At 41.8% G+C, this 18,951-nt stretch overlaps 3 protein-coding genes across 7 annotated transcripts in view; all 3 read left to right on the top strand.

Moving 5' to 3' along the window:
• The first annotated feature begins 2,287 nt into the window (after window positions 1-2,287).
• Window positions 2,288-6,697, top strand: LOC137123197 (proline-rich protein 36). Its single transcript, XM_067496561.1, has 8 exons — window positions 2,288-2,532; window positions 2,960-3,078; window positions 3,152-3,343; window positions 3,756-3,947; window positions 4,028-4,757; window positions 4,941-5,065; window positions 6,059-6,317; window positions 6,534-6,697. Exons 1-8 carry the CDS (start codon window positions 2,448-2,450, stop codon window positions 6,695-6,697), a joined length of 1,866 nt encoding a protein of 621 aa, XP_067352662.1. The 5' UTR covers window positions 2,288-2,447.
• A 60-nt stretch (window positions 6,698-6,757) lies between these two features.
• Window positions 6,758-10,269, top strand: LOC137123187 (zona pellucida sperm-binding protein 4). The gene is made up of 9 exons (XM_067496547.1): window positions 6,758-6,850; window positions 6,968-7,090; window positions 7,351-7,523; window positions 7,945-8,042; window positions 8,435-8,562; window positions 8,801-8,981; window positions 9,188-9,332; window positions 9,931-10,007; window positions 10,219-10,269. The coding sequence occupies exons 1-8, from the start codon at window positions 6,784-6,786 to the stop codon at window positions 10,003-10,005; spliced, it is 990 nt and encodes a 329-aa protein (XP_067352648.1). The 5' UTR covers window positions 6,758-6,783; the 3' UTR covers window positions 10,006-10,007; window positions 10,219-10,269.
• A 1,960-nt stretch (window positions 10,270-12,229) lies between these two features.
• rbfox2 (RNA binding fox-1 homolog 2) overlaps window positions 12,230-18,951 on the top strand; it is a 32,476-nt gene continuing 25,754 nt past the window's right edge. For 3 of the 5 annotated variants that reach the window (XR_010913852.1, XR_010913851.1, XM_067497279.1), the window contains exon 1: window positions 12,231-13,289. Coding sequence is in view for 3 of the 5 variants with exons in the window: in XM_067497279.1 (XP_067353380.1) it covers window positions 13,038-13,289 (252 nt within the window). In the remaining 2 variants the exon portion in view is untranslated. Of the gene's footprint in view, window positions 13,290-18,951 lie in introns of all 5 variants that reach the window. The other 2 variants (XM_067497280.1, XM_067497278.1) reach the window with 2 other exon arrangements.

The raw sequence follows: 18,951 nt of genomic DNA, 5'->3' as shown, positions 1-18,951 counted from the left end.
ACAGCTGTATGTATTTCATTTTTTGGAAACTGGTATGCTTAGCCTGAGATTTGAATGTTATGACATGATGTACTGGTGAATTTAAAGTCTAGTATCTGTGGAACAGACCGACTGAAACACAATATTCGCCTTTACAGTGAATAAAGGTTTGTGTTACATAACTTTGTACGATGCTGACTGGGTGCTAATGGAGCCATTAGTGTAGGCTTCTGTTTTTATTACAATGCCGCTGAGATGAAAATCATATAGAGCTGTATTATTGTCACAGGGTGTAAAAAGATTTCCCTGGCAGGAAGTCTGAATAGAAGTCAAGATTACAACCATTATATCTGACCCCTGAAGGTTTGTCATATCCTCACAGTTAACGGTGAGTTGGGGCTGCACAGGGCTGGTTTCCCTCGCACACCACGTCTGAGTCAGCGGAGCTTTCTATTCCCGTCACGACTTGTGGGCTTCTGCAGAAAGTAACATGCACTGTGCAGTGGGCGTCCATGGGAAAGACATTATACTCATGTAGCTGCTGCTGAATAGACCTCATTTTCAACAGTGCAGTTTGCCATGAATAAATGCCAACAATAAACCCTTTATAATATTGAGTGGTGTGTGTGTGTGTGTGGGGGGGGGGGCTACCTACCTCCAAACAAGCGTTTTCTGACACAAATCCACCGTTTCCCACATAAGCTGCAGAGGCCAATTGTAATTTATTTCCCTTAAAGCATCTCCCATTAAAGACGACAGAGCTCATGTTCTTACACAGCACACATCTTCCCACAACAAATCCCGCTGCACCTCACGAACCACCCTCTCCAGTTCTGATCGTTTCCTTTTGAACTGTCACTGCTCATTCCCATAAAATCCAACGGGTGACCGCAGCCGTCATGCAGTAAAGTCTGAACTTTTCGGTTTTATTTCATAGGCTCTCATCGCCTCTGGAAACTCAGTTTAAACCAGTCTCATCAACAGCCTGCTGCAAACCTGCAAACTTTCACTTCATATTTCCAATATGGGATTCTGGCCTGTAACTGCCACTTGGATCAATAATGAGGGTTTGCATGGTCCTACACAAATCTCAAATTTTCTAAAGATTTTCCTTTAATCCCTTTTGAAAAATGCGATCATTTCCCTTCATCATGAACCCTGAAAATGATTCCCTCTTTGGGTGAACTGGTCACAAGTCACAACTGGTTGATATCTACCATCAGATAAAAATGTTAGGTATCAGGATCCATCTGAGCAGAAACCTCTTCTCAGACTCCTCTCTTCATCAGCCGGGAAAACACAGAATGGAGAATGAACATGTGTAGCCTGAGTATTGATACACCGTTAAGGTAAAAGCCAACACAGGATGTAAGAACAAAATGTAGCAGTTCAATCAAAAATTGTGAATTTGGCAGCTACGTAGAGCTTCAGATTACCTAACACTTTAAAATGCACAGATTCCAAAACAGAGAAAATAAAATGTTAATATTTGAGGCTTAAAACAGCCTTTTAGATTTTTTTGATGTTTGGTTGAAGGATGACTTTGGCTTTTTCCTTTTGACTCATTGGTTATTGGAGTAATCCTTGTCTCTTGTTCAGCCGCACCACCTGTGCACTTGTAGCTTTTTAATTGGTCCACGCTTGATGAAATTTAATTGAGCGTCGCACGTTCAGGTGGTCTCTCTGTGCGTGTGAGGGATCGGCAGTCAGGCGATGTCTTGCAGACAGAAAAGAAAAATAACTCCGTTTTTATTTGTGGCAACTCTTTATTTTTACACGTTCCAGTTTTGCCATTCGGTGAGTTTAGGGCAGCGGGAGGATGTTTTTTCTGCACACCAAAGTCAAGACTCTACACCTTCCAGGAAATGGATTGAACAAGATAACGACGTCCAGCCGGCAAATTGGCACTTGGTTGAACAGGTTATCAAAGGGGCAAATTTACTCACATCCAGCCAACCTCGTCCCCAGAAACTTCGCCGTGAATCTGTTTCCCTTCACGGGAGGCCGCTGCCATATTTCCGTGCACCGAAACGTGATAAATCTGACAGAAACTTTGCGACCAGCAGCTTGTCTTGGGGTCCTGGTAATGTCACTATGAGACCACGGTCAGACTCAAATGATGGATACCAAGCAGATTTTACAGGTAAAGGCTTTTCAAAGGAGAAAGTAAGCTATTTCGCTGATTCTCAGGCCTGGACCCCTGCTTGTTTTCCATCTAACCTTGCGCCACCCACTGCTGGATCAGGTGTGTTCAGTCAGTGTGAAGCTGAAAGTGCAGGGTTGGTTGAAAAACAAACGTGTCCGGGATTCTCGTCAGCATGTAGGAGTCCTCTTTGTCATGAAGCTGACGAGGGTCCTCCTTTTTGGTCTTACATGCTGTTTTATTTCCTTTAGATTTTAAGGGAGTCCAGGGGGAAGTTTTGGGCCCATCATTTGACTCCAGTCAACAATTCTCTGAGTGGTTGTCTATGAGGCCTGTGGTGCAGTGTGATGATGATGCCATGACCTTCACTGCTTCTGGACAAGAATCCACACACCTGTTTGTGGACAGAGGTGAGATTTTCATCATGTCTTATGAAGGTAGCACGGGTGTGTAGACTGGTGCTGGTTGATGCAGGTTTAGATATGTAGAAGTATGCAAATGGGAGGAAGGGACATCTTTCAGGAAAAAGTCAGACATAAAATAGTGTTGTTTTGTTTTTTAATTTTTGACATGCGTGAGCTTCCCCACTAGATTAAGCCGAAAACATTGTCAGCAGTAAAATGGTTCATGTATGGTGGAACTGCCTTATCCCCATTATTGCTATACTTTAAAATTTAGCTTGAAATGTCGGTGAATGGTGAGGAATCAGAGTTCATCACAACTCAGTAGTGTTCTAAAATAAAGAAAATTAACAGATGCTCACACCTGTTTTTGTGGACATTTGTAAAATCCGTTAATCAGGTAAAGCTGAAATCAGCTGTTCACATTTCTTTACAGAGGGAGCCTCTCCCATCTCCCTGTTCCAGTTACCTCCAGAATGTGGGTACTCGGTTAGGACGTCATGGAGTGACCTAGAGATGATGATGCCGTATGATGCGTGTTACATTACAAAGCAGGTATCTACAGCACCTGCCTTTTTATTTCCACCAGAAGTCAGTCCTGTTTTCATCGCCTCTTTCTTTCTGTCAGAATGGTAGTTATGTACTGCCCATGCTGTGGTGGGGAAACCCAATGAAGCTCTCATGCCCGGTGCAGCCCACTCCTGCCCCTTCTTCCCCTGTTTCTGCCCCTTCAATCCTCTGCTCCCCCTATGCCATGGCAGTGCAGATATATGGGCTTGAGCAGGATATACAGTTGCTGGGAGTGATGGGTGAGTTGGCTTGACTGAGGTTTTCATGAAACTTGCATTTTGACTGCAACTAAATCCAATTAAAGCTAGTAAGATTAAAATCCCCATGGACTCTTGTGGATCTTTTGATTTTGTTCACGATGCTTTTTATGATTAGGAATAAATGTTTATTTGAAATCTAGTTTTAAATGTAACCAGGGACATTAGCCTCAGGACACAGATTGTTTTGCAATCAGTGGTATTTCTGTTACCACAGGTTCACAATTAAGTGCTGTATACTGCAGTGTTATCAGATCCAGTTTTTGTACATGTGACATTACATAATATACGTGACAGTTAAATTCATTTAGAAGTTCAGTTGCATTGTCTGTGAGAATTTATTTCAATAGAACAGTTCAGACATTCCTCTGAAATGTATAAAACTGAACTAAACTCAAAGAGTAAATAAGTGTTACTGAGCATAAGAAAGGTCAATGTTTTACCTGTAGTAATTCAAATACAGGAATGAGTAATCTGCTTTCAGTGAATGGAGGCTGGGGTCCATTTGTATCCGAAGAGTGTGCGTATCGTGACGAGTCCCGACCTGAGGACCTTATCTTCTTTATCCCCTTTAGTGCTGCTTGTATCACTAGAGGAGTAAGTTGTCTAGTTCAAATGTATGACTGCACCAGGCTGTTGGTTTGTACAGTTTTTCATTGGATTCTTTTTCTTGCCAGGATAATCTCAAACTCTATCTCGTGTTAGACGATAAGGAATACATCCTCACATGTCCAGCCAGTCCTCAGACTCCCTCTGCTCCCTCCTCTCCTACTACCCCTCCTGCCAGCCCTGCCCCCACTCCTCAACTTCCAACCCAGAAGCAGATTCCCCAATACCCCATCAACCCTGTGTTCTATTACCCCCAGGTTTACCCTCCTCGCCCACAACATGCCCCTCCCCTGCAGCCCCCTCCTGGCAGTCCTCCAGGGCTCCAGCCCCATACGCAGCAGTACTTCTACCTCGTGGGGCCTGGCAAGCTGCCTTACTTTCCTGCAGGACCTTCTTCATATATCCCCGGTCTTTATAATCCTTACGTGTTCTTCAACTACCCTCCAGTGACACCAGCTCCCACACCAGCGCCTACAACAACTACTACTACTGTTCCTCCTGCTACCCAGCCAAGCAGACCTCCAGGAAGACCTTACCACCCTCAGTCTTTTTTTCATATCTGTAGCCACTATCCTTTTCCTCATTTCTCTCTCTACCCACCATACTACCTGCCACCCTTTCCCGTCCCTCAGTTTTCTCAGACGTCACTGACCACTGAAAAGCTTTTAACCACCACCACTACAACAACAACGCCTACCCCAGCTAATCTCACGCCACAGATGCCCAAGCTCCAGTGTCTGATAGGGTGGATGGTCGTCTTCCTACCCTTTGCTCACCCAGACTCCATCCAGGTCAGAGGTCAGTGTTTTTGTATTTTATACTATATATACATATATACATCCTCTGTATGATATACTTTTGCTGGTTCCAGATGAGAACCCACACTTGTATCTAATTTGCTCAGTCACTTCCTACAGCCTTTTATAAGTAAAGTAAATTAACTTTGCTGCAGATGTCTAACATCATTGTCTCTGACATCAGATCAAATGAAGACATGGCTGTTCCTCTCCAGTGTGTCTCCAATGTGTGGGTACATGATACAGAGGGCTGAGGGCTCTGGTGTAATTCTTCACTCTCCTCTGCCTGCGTGCCACAGCCAATCACGGGTGAGATCTTCCATAATGCTTCATTGCCTGCAAATGTGTCATCATTGTATAACTGCTTGAATTTTACCCATGGCCATGATTTCAAATCAAACATACGTTTCTTTGATGCAGTTTGGTCCGTGATAACAGGATGAACTTTTGATTTTATTACATAAAATTTTAATGAATCTGAACTGTGAGGGCCTTTTTAGTATAGTAACAAACCTTCATGTCTTACTCTATTAATGACAATAATGTTAACACATAAAAGGTAGTGCTTCATTATCCTCCCTGTTTGACTGGAGTGTTTGATTCTTTAATGTATCATTTTTGGATATAGACCCCCCCCCCCCCATTAAATATATAAAACATAATGCAAATCAGCTATTAATTACACAATGGTGGTGACAGTGCAGCAGCTACAGTTGTTTTAACTTTGGTCTAAATTAGAATGACAGATTTAGAACCTTAACAAAATTCATCATAATAGCTGCTATTATGTCACATATATAATTTTAGTGTTTGAGCTGATGTGTTTTTGATGTAAAGGTTTACTAGATTAGATTCTTATTACAATCTAATGTAAACCTGTAATGTACCTTAAATGTTTGCACAGCAATTTTATAGAAATGGATGGAGAAACAGCTAAAAATGCTTTCCTGCTGCCCAAAATCCTCACACTAAAGTACAACAGAATCTGACATCGCTGATGCTGGTAGTTTGTTCTGTTTGGGTTGTCATAAATGGCTGCAGCGATTTATGACAGCAGTCCTGCTTGTATATGGAACACAGACAAAGTTTTTCCCAGTCAGCAGCACGTTTTTATGATTAATCCAATATGGACTGTGTGTGCAGCATTTGCTCTGTATTCATCTGGGTGGAGTCTCTTCATGTTCTGTGCAAGAAAATCACTTTTTTAGACCTGAACTTGCGCTCAATTTTTAAATGCAGAAGCTGGAAACCATGCGTGGTTGCTCATGTTGACTTTATAGATCACTCTTTTTCTCCCTGTAGACTCCCACGACCATTTCCTTACCTATGAGGTTTTGGGACTTATCTGTAGCACAGTACAGGACTGTGGAGCCGGAATGCCCCTATGATGGTACCCCTAAGATTCCTGTACCACTTAATCAACCGGTGACTCCTAGTCCACCCAGCACCACCAAGGTCAGGAACACCCCCTCTGTTCTCCCAAAGCCTTCAGTCTCCTGCTCCTCCCATCAGATGATTGTGGAGCTTCCCCCTGGTCCCATCTCTGGAATTGTTGTTAAAGGTGTGTGTGTGTGGTATAGGTGCATATGGTTGCTATCATCTCTGCATGAGTTGAATACTAAATTGGTTCAGGTTGCTGCTCTGGTCTACCATTAAATTGGGGGATGGGGTATTTTTTGTTTTGATTGCTTGTCATTTGAACTCTGCCTCACAGTGCTGAGAGTTTTAATTGTGCCAAAAATAACTTTTCCAACATTTCCAATTGTACTCCTTTCAGACATCAAAGGGAACCAGATGAATGTCCAGTATGCCCCAGAGCACTGTGGGTATTCTGCGAGCACAGGCCAAGATGGTAGAATCCGTTTGCGTCTCCAGTTACACAGCCGCTGCCACATGAGCGTGCAGGCGAGTATTGACTCAGATTTCACACTGAGCACATGACCTTTTTGTGTAATTTACTACCCAATAACTGTTGTATAATTTTTTTTCTCTAAAAGGGTAAAGTGTACATCATCACTATCATCTACATGACAGTAAATGGGATGAGGGAGGCTCAGCTCTCCTGTCCAGTAGTTCTCCCTGGGGCCGGAAAAGGTAGAATTTTATGTTTAGACATCTGAAAGGCTATTCATTTTGCTAGAGAGCATTTTCTCTCTGGACATTCAGAGTTATTTTAAATGTGCGGCTGACATTTGTCGTGCTGTCCCTCAGAGTGCAACCTTCCCAGCGAACAGCGTCTCCCCTGTGGACCTGGCTCTGTGTCCCAGACACAGTGCCTCTCTATGGGCTGCTGCTTCAGCAAGCACCCCCCTGTCTGCTACTACCCTATGGATGGTGAGCTGCAGTTTGTCCCCACTGGCATTTTATCTGAGTACAGTTGATCTGTTTTTGGGTACATAAATGTAGACACTGCAGTTGCTGGGTGTGTGAAGAGGCATATTTAGGGCCAGCACAACACAATTCAAGCTGAGACTGACACAGAATGTGAAAAGGGTATAAGATACCTTGGGTCTCATTATCAGTTGCCTCCTGAGATGTCTGACCTTTTGCTCATCTGACCTTCATATCACTGCATGTGTGTCTTCCTCCTCCAGAGTGCACTATTGACCGCCACTTTGTCTTCTCCGTGCCTGCTTCCCTCACGGAGCCTCCTCTTTCCCCTTCTATGCTTGTCACTGCTGGCAACACCACCTGCAAACCTCAAAGAGTGACTGCTGATTATGCCTTGTTTAAGATCCCAATGGATGGCTGCGGGACACAGAGAGTGGTAAGATTAAATGAACAAACATTTTTTAAAATTTTATTTTAATTACTGAACTTGGTATTTGTTCTGTCCTGAAATTGTCCTTTTTCTTTCTCTTTTTTTTTTTTTTAATTTTTCTTCTCATTTGGTCCTTGACCCGTTGTTCAAAAACTACTACTCACATCAGTGTGTCGCACTGTTGCACTGACATGCTCTTTTATTACACTCAGCCACTTTATTTTATTTAAACATTTTTTTTTTTAATGATTTTGTAGGAACTAATGACATAAAAAACATGGGTAGGGAAGTTGGAAAATACTTAGACACTCTAAAACATTGTTCATTTGGGTCTGGTCTTACCATTTGATGATCAGAAGTGTTATACTTTAAGTGATCAGACCATTCACTGTTCATGTACTTAATTAAATGTCTTATGTCCTAACAGTCGCTGGGGCAAGCAGTGATCTACATGGTGGAGGTCATTAACAAGGTTCAGGCAATCAGCCTTAACTATGGCACCATCACAAGAGACTCCCCTGTCAGGTCAGAACATGTTGCTTTGAAATAGATTCCATGTAGCTTGAAGTGCTCCGAGGATGCACAGATTCAATTCTGATACCTGCTGTAGCTCCCTTTTTTATTTTTTTTATTTATTTATTTTTAAAGCTTGTGAAATGCCTACAACTTTGAATTTAGAATTGGGCTCTCTCTCTATATAAGATGTAACAAACATGTTGGTGAGACATCCATTCCCATCACTTGTAGTATTCTTACTTCCTTTCTGGGACTTATTTTACTTGGAGTGGATGTAGGTGTCTAGTGCTATTAAGACCCGAACCATGTGATCAGAATCCAAAATGGATTGTGAACTGGTAATCTTTGTCTCATCTCTGTCGGTTGTGCATAGATCATTACTGTGTCTGTCTTGTTCTCAGGCTGCTGGTGGAGTGCCGGTTTCTGCCAGGTAGTGTCCTGAGTGTTGGCTACCTGGTAAAGACTCCCACCCTTGGCCCTGGAGTTCAGACCCAGGGGATATTTGGAGTCCAGCTCAGAATTGCTAAAGGTACATGGTGTTCATTTCAGTGCTGAGGGTTGCTTAAATTGCTGTTGTGTTTTAGAATAGAAGTACGAGCCAGCCAGGAAGGATGGACGGAAAGTGAACGTTTTAGATTTCAGCAGCATATGAGAGCTTCATAACCTAAGCTGATCAGCTGTAGGAGAACAGTCCACCTAGTTCTGAATGAGTGAAGTTTCCTGATGTATATTCTTCAGTAAGTCAAATATGCTTCCTCTTGTCCCAGATGCCCAGTATAGCAGCTACTATCCTCAGTATCACCAGCCCCTGCAGATGTTGCTTGACAAACCCCTCTACCTGGAAGTGCGACTACTCAACGCCCCAGATCCCAGTTTGGTGCTACTGGTGCACTTCTGTGTGGCCTACCCCCGCTCTGCAACAGCTGTGTGGGTGCTGCTTTACAATGGGTGCGTCAACACATCTTCTATGTGAAGAGAACATTGAGCTCAGCAGCGGGAACGAGGAGGGCAGGTTGTTGTGGAACAGAACTGCAAAGAAATCTTTTATTTTTTTCTTCTTTGAAGAGAGATAATGGGGAGAGTGAAGGAAGTATATTTTTAATCCCTATTGTCCTGCTATCCAACTTGCTTACTCATCCAATTTTACTTCCTAGATGTCCAAACCCTTTGGATCCAGCCCTGCAGCAAGCTGTGCTGTCTGATCTTCAAACATCCTCTCCTCGAGCTCAGACCCGCCGTTTCACTATCAGCACCTTCCAGTTCCTTCCTGATGGGGAGTTCATGGACCCAGATGAAGAGGTAAGGGGGAGCAGAGACCAGGGTATAAATGACACTGTACAGTCGTGGGAGTCTTTCCCTCATATATGCCTGTGAAGCCCCCTATATAAGCCCTTGTTATTGCCCTAGGTTTAGGTTTTCCATCCCCCTACATGCGGTTTCACTGCAAGTTCACCCTTAACCTAACCTAATAAGTGTGCACATTGAGCTAGTACAAATGATTATCATCAGAAATCATAAAGGACTAAAAACAATTATGGACTAAAATGAGAGTGCAGGACACAAAATGATTTTACCAAACTGCCACTTTGAACACTTGCCCTTTGTGATGCAGCAAAAAAAGACAGCTGTCTGCCCAGAGTACCTAAACATTTGGCCCATATTTTTTTTTTTTTTTTTTTTTTAAATCAGTAAAGGTGTGTTGTGGAAAATGAAGCAGTTTAAGGCTGTGCCTCTAAATCTCTATGCCAGTGTTCATTATGAGAGATGGAGATGCTATTTTGTAAACTACAAGTTCTGGCCAAATTTAAACTGCTAGCAGCTGTCGCATTACAAAGCACACACTCTTCTGGAGTCTGGACACTGAATCAACTTTTGCGGTTGGTCTTTTCCCTCTCAGATCTACTTCATGTGTTCAACTGAAATCTGCTCACCACGCGATGGACCTTGTGTAGAGGGATGCTTTGGGCAGTGATGGTGAGGAAAACTATCTGTGTCCTGACATTACCCACCGCACCCTGATGAACTCTGGAAAAAGCAAACACCCTTGAATAAGCCCCATTGCAACACTGCTCATCACAAAAAAAAAATACAGAGAGTCAGAGTTTTCCGTATGACAGCAGGGCAATGACTTAGTAATGAGAGTTTTGAATTATTTATCAAGACTAATCCACTTCCTGTTTTTCAGCAGTCACATAGAAGATGCTTGCAGTTGGTTGAGATGATGAGGTAAGCAGGACTAGATTCATTTTGAGCTCCTGTTAATGTACATCAGTGAGTTTTTTTTTTTTTGACAGTTATCATTCTGTCACTTTTTTTTTTTTTTTTTTTTTGGTCTCCCCATTCTGACTTCTGTTCTTCTTTTCAGGCATTGGACGAAACTCATTTTACCACCAATAAAAGCTCTTAAAGGAAACAGATGAGTGTGTGTGTTTGTTAGAGTTGCAGCAACTGGATTTTAAAACAGGAAGCGGCACTTCAATCAAAAAAGTGGGAGGTGGCATTGTTTACGTGAACCATTTGGCTCTCGGTCTGAGCGTGGCTGAGACTCAGGCTGCTGCTGAACACAGGGTGATGTCACTTTACATTCTCTATAAAAGTTGTTTGTATAAGACAACTGAGAGTTTTCCAGATAAGAATTGTTCCATTAGGTACAGCGCCAACAATGCAGCAGTTTGGAGCTTTAAAAGGCAACTGACAATATTTCCAGTGAGGTCTGATTGAACAGACGCTGCCCAGATTAACCTGCTTGGTGACCTGAGGGCAGAAATGAGCACACCCACTGTGTATTGTGTTCCTGTACTGGGTTACAACATAGCCAGAGGTTGACTATGTATTCATTTGATAAATTTTAGGATTGGTTGCCATGCAGGAATAATTGATGTGTCTCTTCTTTAAGGCTTTAAAGTGGGGCTTTAAGATCAGCAAAACTATCCTTAAAGGTTCCTATCATGTCAGCTTCTGTATTATGAGTAAGACTTTTTTTACTTTTTCAATCAAAACACCAGAAGCTCTTATTACAGGGTGCAGTAAACTTGGCCCTGCATACTTTGCCTAGCTTGTAAGGTTTACAGCAACTTAAATATTCTATATATTGGTGTATAATGTCTTCATATTCTCACCTAATGTACATCAGTCAAAATTCAAGGGATTTAAATGTAAGAACATGTAATATATGGAAGAATTAAATGAGCTGTTCAGTGTTTTAGGAAACGCACTTCTGATATCACTCATATGAGACTCGGCCAGATTGTTTAATTTAGCACAGAAACTGAAAATGCATAATTATCCTCTTAAATTTGGAAACTTGTCTTCACTTGTTTTTGAGGAGATTAAGGAGGTGCAGTATGTTGGCGGACTTTACAGATGCTGGCTGATGTTTTGTTGCCTTTGGCCAGGCTTTTCAGTCTTTCTGCTAATCTAAGCTACCGTCCTGACTGTAGCTTAATTTTTAATAGTGAAGAGTGGTACAGCATTGATCTTCTCATTTAAATCTCGAAATTTCTCAACTACTGCTTTAAAGTAAACTAATCACAGAAGTATAAATATGCTCTGTTTTTCCTTGTAAATATGGAATAACACACACAATTCTTGGATTTAGGAATGGAGGAAAACCAGACTTGGAGCGTAAGATGGCAGATGTAGGAGAGGAGCCATCCAAATGAGGATTGGGCTTTTAATTTAGCACAACCTTTGAGGTACTTTCCTCTCATGGTAGCCTTTGACCACTGGGTGTCATCGAAGCAGTAAAAATGCCAGAGGAACCTAAGGTACTGCATGCTGCATGACTCACAGCTGGGCTTGTGTGAAGACCTTGGCCTGTGCATTGTTGTGTAATGAGTTAGGAATTAATTCATCCAGAGCTCCACAGTCTTTAATAGTCTAATTTGTACTGTGAGCACATAAACAGCTCTGAAAAAGGGCCAAGCTTGAGGTTTAATAAACAGATTTTGAATTTCTCGTCACCAGTGGAAATGTAAAGGGCAGAATGAACACGGGTTTTGAGGAAACACAGCTTTATTATGGCACGTTGTTTAGGCCATAAGACTCACTACAAACACACACACCTCCCCTCAGTCAAATGTATGGAGGCACTGCGGCACTCTGCGTGTGTTTGCAGGCTGCATGGCTGCCTGGCTCTGCGTTCAAAGGGAGAGAGCGGAAGATAGGAGGAGGGGAATGACTACACCAAGAGAGGAGGAGGGAGGGGGCACAGTTTCCTTTCTGTAACACGCTGCAAGAACACACCGGGAAAACGGAGAGAGGAAAGAAAATAATAGGCGAGAGAGAGAGAGAGAGACAAGGAAACACCGCAGCCCCTTCGTTCGTTTGTTGTTTTTGTGAGGGACAAATCGCTTTTTTAAATTTAAATGCGGACTAACATGGGGGCAATGGAGAGCTTCTGACGAGGATTGACTTTCAGTGAACCTCTGTGGCTAATAAGACAGGGAGGAAAGACAGGGAAGACATGTTAAGGGGCTTTGGTCTTGAGGCTGCGCTAGGATGTTGATGTGCTCTTAAAACAGACGGAAATCCAGAGACAGCCGATGGAAAGTGGACGGTAGGATATGCTCGGGAGCCATTGTTTTGATCGCTCTTTATTTAATTGGTTTGTTATGATCTGAAATTGTGTAGGCCTCGTAGGCAGCCCCGCAGTACAGAAATACACGGTCATCAAACAGGGACTACATAGCTGGAAATTAAACTGACAAATGTGTTTTTATTTCAGGGTTTTTTTTTAAAGGAGACTGACCTGTGAGGTAATTGTTTTTAAAAACGCTAGCTTGGTATTGATTAAATAGATTAAACCAGGAATCAAAACACTTGCAGACACATCAACTCTTTAGGGGATCATTCAGAGGCCCAGTAGAAAACACAGTAAAGGCTGCTTGGTACAAAGGAGAGACTGTTTTATCAGCAAAGACAAATCCACCAGAGGTTGGTTTTAAGCACAAAGGTGCACACGATTAGTCTGTTTTAGGAGAGGGGACAAAAGAAGATTTTTAAATGTTAATGTCGACCGACGTTGCATCCATCATGCTGCCTGTGTCCCGGGCTCTCATGGACCGGGATCGAGAGCTGGACACTATGGCCGGGGTGCATCCCAACCCGGGCGGCGCTCCTGCAGCTGTCCGGGGCATGAAGCGCGGAGACCCGGAGCCCGATGGACAAGCAGCGACGGCACTGGTGGACTCGTCCGGGGCTGAGTGCAAGCGCCCCCGGATCGATGTTTCCGTTGGGATCGGCGAGGTTGGTCAGGTGAGGAGAGGACGCTTTTGTCCAAATTCAATAAAGCAGACACGACTTCTCAGGCTAAGTACAATGGTGGTGCCAGGATCTCTTGAAATACGATAGCTTTATCTATTTTTTAATCACAAAAACTCTAATAAAGAATCATTCAGTTTTTCCACTATGAATGCATTTGCAATCTGTTCATGTTGTAATGGTAGCTGCTTCTGCTGCAGAGGGGCCACAAACGGGCCCAGTCCCCAGTTACCATCAGTGCAGGAAATACCAGCACAAATTTAAAAATGACTTTACGTGCTGTTTTTTCACTTATACGACGGGGTGGTAATAGTCCACTCTGGGGGAAAAACGCGATTTGTGGTGTTCACTGGTCTACAGCTTTGTAGATGCCAAATTGCACCTCACACATTTACTAGAGGTTAAAGAAGTAATTATAGTAGTACAGTTTGTATTTATACAATGTATTGAGGGTATCGGGTTGTTACATTGCTGCTCAGACAGACTGTTGCTTCAAAACTCTGCAGTGAACATCTGTCTTTTGAATATCTGAAAAGCCCAGACAAGGTTGCAGCTGTGGGTGGAATCTGCAAACAAACTTGACCTTTTAGTATGCAAAAAAAAAACTCTGTGGCATAATGGTGTGTACAACTTTTGGTTCGGAATGTAAATTTATGTCAGTGTTTGCCTGAGTGGTGGTTGAGGGGGAGGTGATGACAGAAGAGTTTATTTGAGATAATTAAAGATCATCCGATTTATTGAGGGGCAATCACTTCAATCTCAATATTTTTTTTTTTAAACCTTGATTCTCTTAACGCTGCTTTTATCAGTGTTAGTACTACACTGTTTAGATTAACTTCTCATGCCGCATTGAACTTTTGATAATGATTTACTTTCTGTGTTGGAGAAATCAGTTTGCTGTGTTTTCACCTCAGTGGTTCAAAAATGGTCAAACATTTGTTTAGTAGAGCAGGAGGGAGAGATTATGCTTTGGGCATTATTATGGTATGTTATGAAGGGTGAAGCACTCCCTTCTAAGATAGAAAGTTATTTCTGTGCCATGAAAGCACCAGTAATGGAGGTGAAGTGGCCTGTTTGCTCCTGTTTGGAAAACTAAATGGCTGGCTTTACATACATCGTCATACTGTCTGCGAGTGCTGATAGACAGGCTCAGGAACATAATGCACTTAAAATCGCGTGTGTGTGTGTGTGTGTGTGTGTGTGTGTGTGTGTGAGAGAGAGAGAGAGAGGGAGGGGGAGAGGGAGGGAGAGAGAGGAGAAGCACGGATCAATAGCTTCAGCCCCCTAAAATGTATTGAACGTGAGCTGGCTGGACAGTCCGGAAATGAAATCCCTCCGTCCCTCCCTCTCTCTCAGTTGGTGCAGGAACAGATTTGCCCTATCACTGGCAGTAAAGAGGCTTTGTTTCCAGCTAATGGGATCATATCTCATACTGGAGGGAGCATTATAAGCACACTGATCTCTGAAATCTTTATCTTAGGGAGAGGATTTATACAGCGCGCATACTTTCCATTGGTCTGAACTAGGTGACGATTTTATTGTTTTAATATACCTTTGGATTAGTCGGTGATCAAATTAGAAGAATTATTTAAATATTTTCATAATTTAATATAATGAACTCATGCTTTCTCTATATGCAAACATTGTACATATAATATTCTATACTAGACTTAGGCTTTAAAAACTGTTTTTAAAATTGTATTTACTAAAATTAATCTGCACATTATTTAATAATAAAAATAATTGTTGTTTGTAACTATAAATTGGGTTTTCACTGCTCCAAAACCTATAGTGCCAGTTTAATGTTGACCTTAAAAAAAATTGTCCCAATAGACTTGGTTTTTTTTTTTATATCCAAATGTGGTTTGTACCTCATACACATGGTAACAATCCCATTGTGTTTTTATAAAACACTGTTGTGTAATTTTATTTCTCTAACCCCGTGCCACCATTAATACGCGAAAGGCAGTTTTCCTGCTTTTTTTAAATCTGAGTGCTTGGCTTTCCTAGAAAGGTCTATAAAATTTCACAACGCACTTCTGTAAAGCTGATCATCAGAGAATGTTAAAGGGTGGAAAACATTACAGTAAACGATTGACTGACTAATGTGAAGTCCCTCCCTTCCTACACTCTAACCATTCTAATTTTTGTTTCAAACAAACAACATATTACCGACATCACAACAAGAGTTGAACTGTGACCTGTAACTGTGCCAACACAGCAGGGTGTGGTAAAGGGCAATCTGTTTGCACCAATGCAGGCTACTAATGGGATCTTTCCCATTTGGCCATTGACACTGATGTTTTTCTCATTAGCTTTTAGGGCATGATGTCACCACAATGTGTGGGTGGAAATGTGTCAAATCAAATCTGCAAAGTTTTAGCAGAGCAGCAGTGCATGTATAAACCAGTGCAGCATGCATTACGTCACACAATGCTCAGCTAACATGAGCAAATAAAGCAAATTGCAGGAAAAATCTCTGCATCTGGTAGTATGAATTAAAATGTTTGCCACTTTAGACCCTCTGGACTCTCAGCTTATTCAGTAATATTGATGTAAAGTGAATATGTGTCTGCTGAACATGTCGGCAACTGGAGTGCCCTTAACAAAAAGTAATTTTTTGGATTCCAGTGCAGCAGCAGGGAAGTCCTGCATATTACAGGGCGATAGAGGATTCATAACGTAACAGCCCACATCCAGCCAGAGTCAGATTTTAGGAAATGTTGAGAGGAGGTTGTCTGCTTTAATATCCATCCGGCATGCTGCTGAGCAGCCCGTGTTTTGTTGCCACTCTGTGTAGAAACCGGGGCTCTCTTCTAACCTAATAAGGTCTTGCCTTGGGTGACAACGCTGAGGACAAATGACTTGACTAGGACATTAATGTAGGTGGATCACCCCTCTGTACTTTCCTCTCAGTCCCAGCACTGAAATAGAATAAAAACGTCAACAAGAAAAATGTACTGCCTGTGAGTTCAGAATATTTATTTTGTTTTGGACTCCTATTTTTCAGTGATAATTTGCAGGTCTTGCAGATCTTTTGACTGAATCATGTTTGAAAGAGACCAGCAAATAGAAGGATGTGCATGTTTGGTGCTGTGCTCCAGGGCAGTTTTGAAATGCTTTAAGTGAAGTTATCCTGACATATGAACTACAGTTAAGTGAGTGGTTGTCATTTCAGTATTTCAGTTGTTTATTATGCTTTTTATCAATTTAGCATCATGACTTTATTTCAAGCAGTTTGTGTTGGCAAAACCAGTCCTTTGTTTTAGAAGATGGGGTTAATGTTATGGCTGTCAATCTAAAGTTTTAATATTATATCAATAAACTATCAATATTAAGTTTACATATGGTTGTAATTATGCTAAGAATAATAACAGTATTTAGGAGACATGATTAAAGTGGAAATTATAAGTCAATGAACTAATCAGAGGAAAATTAATCAGCAACCAATTAACGGTAATATCATCACATTTAATAGTTTCTTTTTCTTAAATGATTTTATTATACACTCAGTGAATATAATATCTTTTTAAATTATTAACATGGGACAATTGCAAAAACACAGTTTGAAGACTATTTAAAATTATTACCTCAAGACAATACATTTGTCAAAAATATGATGTGCAACTTAATCAATTCTGTTTAAGTTTCAGGTTTGACATGTACAAATATGATCATAATTGCATAGCTTCTCCAGCAGACCCATGTGCCTTGTGCAGAGAGTTTAGGTGTATTACCTAATGAAGCCCAAAATATCTACCAATTCTATGCATAGACACTGGTCCCAAAGTCCCATACGAGGCTCTAATTTCAGTGAAGTAATCTTGCACAGAAATAACGACATAGAGAAATCCTGATGGGCAGTTCGGTTGTGCAGTAAATAATTACAAGTAAATGCTCTCCAATAAGATGCGGAATAAAATGGTGGATGAAAATGCAGATCAGTTGCTAGTGGATACTACTGTATGATTATTTCTCTGCCAGAACTGTCAAGCCAACCTTCAAAATCCTCTTTGTCTCCAGCCAACATACCCCTGAAAAAGCACATGTAGGTTTACTGTGGAAAGTCGGAGGGATGTGAGGTATATTGAGGGCAAATAAACTTCAGATCTCCTGGCCGACTGTTGGGAGGCTTAGCACATAAGTGCTCTGTGCAGGAAATGGATTCACATCCTCTCGAGTGTATGGAGTGTCCTGCTTTGCAGTTAGGTAGGATGACTCTCAGAGCAATGAAATGTAGTTCTTCTTCTCCTTAGAAGAGCAGCAGTCCCTCGATATGATAGGAATAGTCACAAGTCTTGTGGCCAAATCAGACAGTGCTCACACAAACTAAACAATTGACACATGCTGCCACCTGGAGAGGTTTAGACGGGTCCATGTGTGGAAGGGATCACTGTCGCCTGGTGGAAATGTAGTTTGACGCAGTAACTTCCCATCCTTTGCTGCTCTTCAGATGTTTTTTTACCTTTTCCCTATTTTTCAACAACAAAACATAAAGGGAAACCACCATTAACTATCACTGTTATAAGTATGAAAAATTCTACTTGCAAGTGAGAGGGTGAGACTGATGCACAGTTGTGTGCAGCCCCGTCTCTCGTTCCTCCCAGTTTTATAAGGAAATTAAGCACATGACTCGGCTCATGCATGAGTCATTGTCTTTGCTCCCTCCATCTTATTTCTTTGCTGTTCATTTATCGTTGTGTTTCCAGTTCTGCTCCTATAAACTCCAGATGTTCCCGTTCCAGATGTGTTTTAACACCTCCCACTTGACTTTCACACCGAATGGCACCGCAGCCAAAGGAATCTCATTTTTTTCCCCTTTTTTAAAAAGTTTTGTTATGATCCTCCGTTGCTTCATACTTTCAGTGTGGTGCATTTAGCGTTTGGCCTCACTGTAAAATAAGGTTTATACTTTATTCATGTTATTCAAGCCTGTAAGAAGTGATTCATTATTTAGAGCTTGTGCCTCCCAAAGCCAGTTCGCTAAGTACATTTTTGGCTCTGAGATAGACTAAAACAAACTGCATTTTTCAGTCACAAAGACACTTCCTTGTGCCCCCTCCCCGACCAAGTCTCTTGCATTTGGAAATGTTGTGCGTAATTCTAGTGAAATGGCCCCATGGGGTCTAGAGTTAGATGGCTACAGTATTAATCAGGCGAACTCAAGCTGTGAAGCGCACAGAGCAAAGTGTTCCCCCTGGGGACAGAGCAGACGTGGGACATTGGTTCCAGATGAAAGGAAAATCAGGGGGAAGGACAGAGAGAGGAGGGAGGAGCCGGGTTGTTTTCTAATCTAGTGATATGAAGCCAGAGACAGGCAAATCTGTTTTCTCCCTTCAAAGCGTGTTGTAATTGCTGTGAAAATCTGCCTTTTAATGGAATACATTAGCATAAAAGCCAGAACACACAGTTATGAGTACGAATAAAGTGAGTTACAAAACTATTTTGGGGAGTGGGGATAAAATTTTAGTTTTAATATTTGGCTCCAAACAAAAATACATTATTGTGTCTTGTTTAAATGTAATTACTCACCAGATGTTTGATTTATGCGTCTCAGCTTTACACAGTCAGAAGAACACTGAGAGGAATGTGTTAGAGATTGCATCAGGGCTTATGATGCTATTTCTCACCAATAGGCTTCATGCTCACTGACACT

The sequence above is a fragment of the Channa argus genome, chromosome 3, assembly GCF_033026475.1.
Source record: "Channa argus isolate prfri chromosome 3, Channa argus male v1.0, whole genome shotgun sequence".
In the NCBI taxonomy this organism is placed as follows: Eukaryota; Metazoa; Chordata; class Actinopteri; order Anabantiformes; family Channidae; genus Channa; species Channa argus.
Note: the sequence above shows the minus strand (reverse complement) of the source record. Positions and strands in the feature narration are given on the sequence as shown.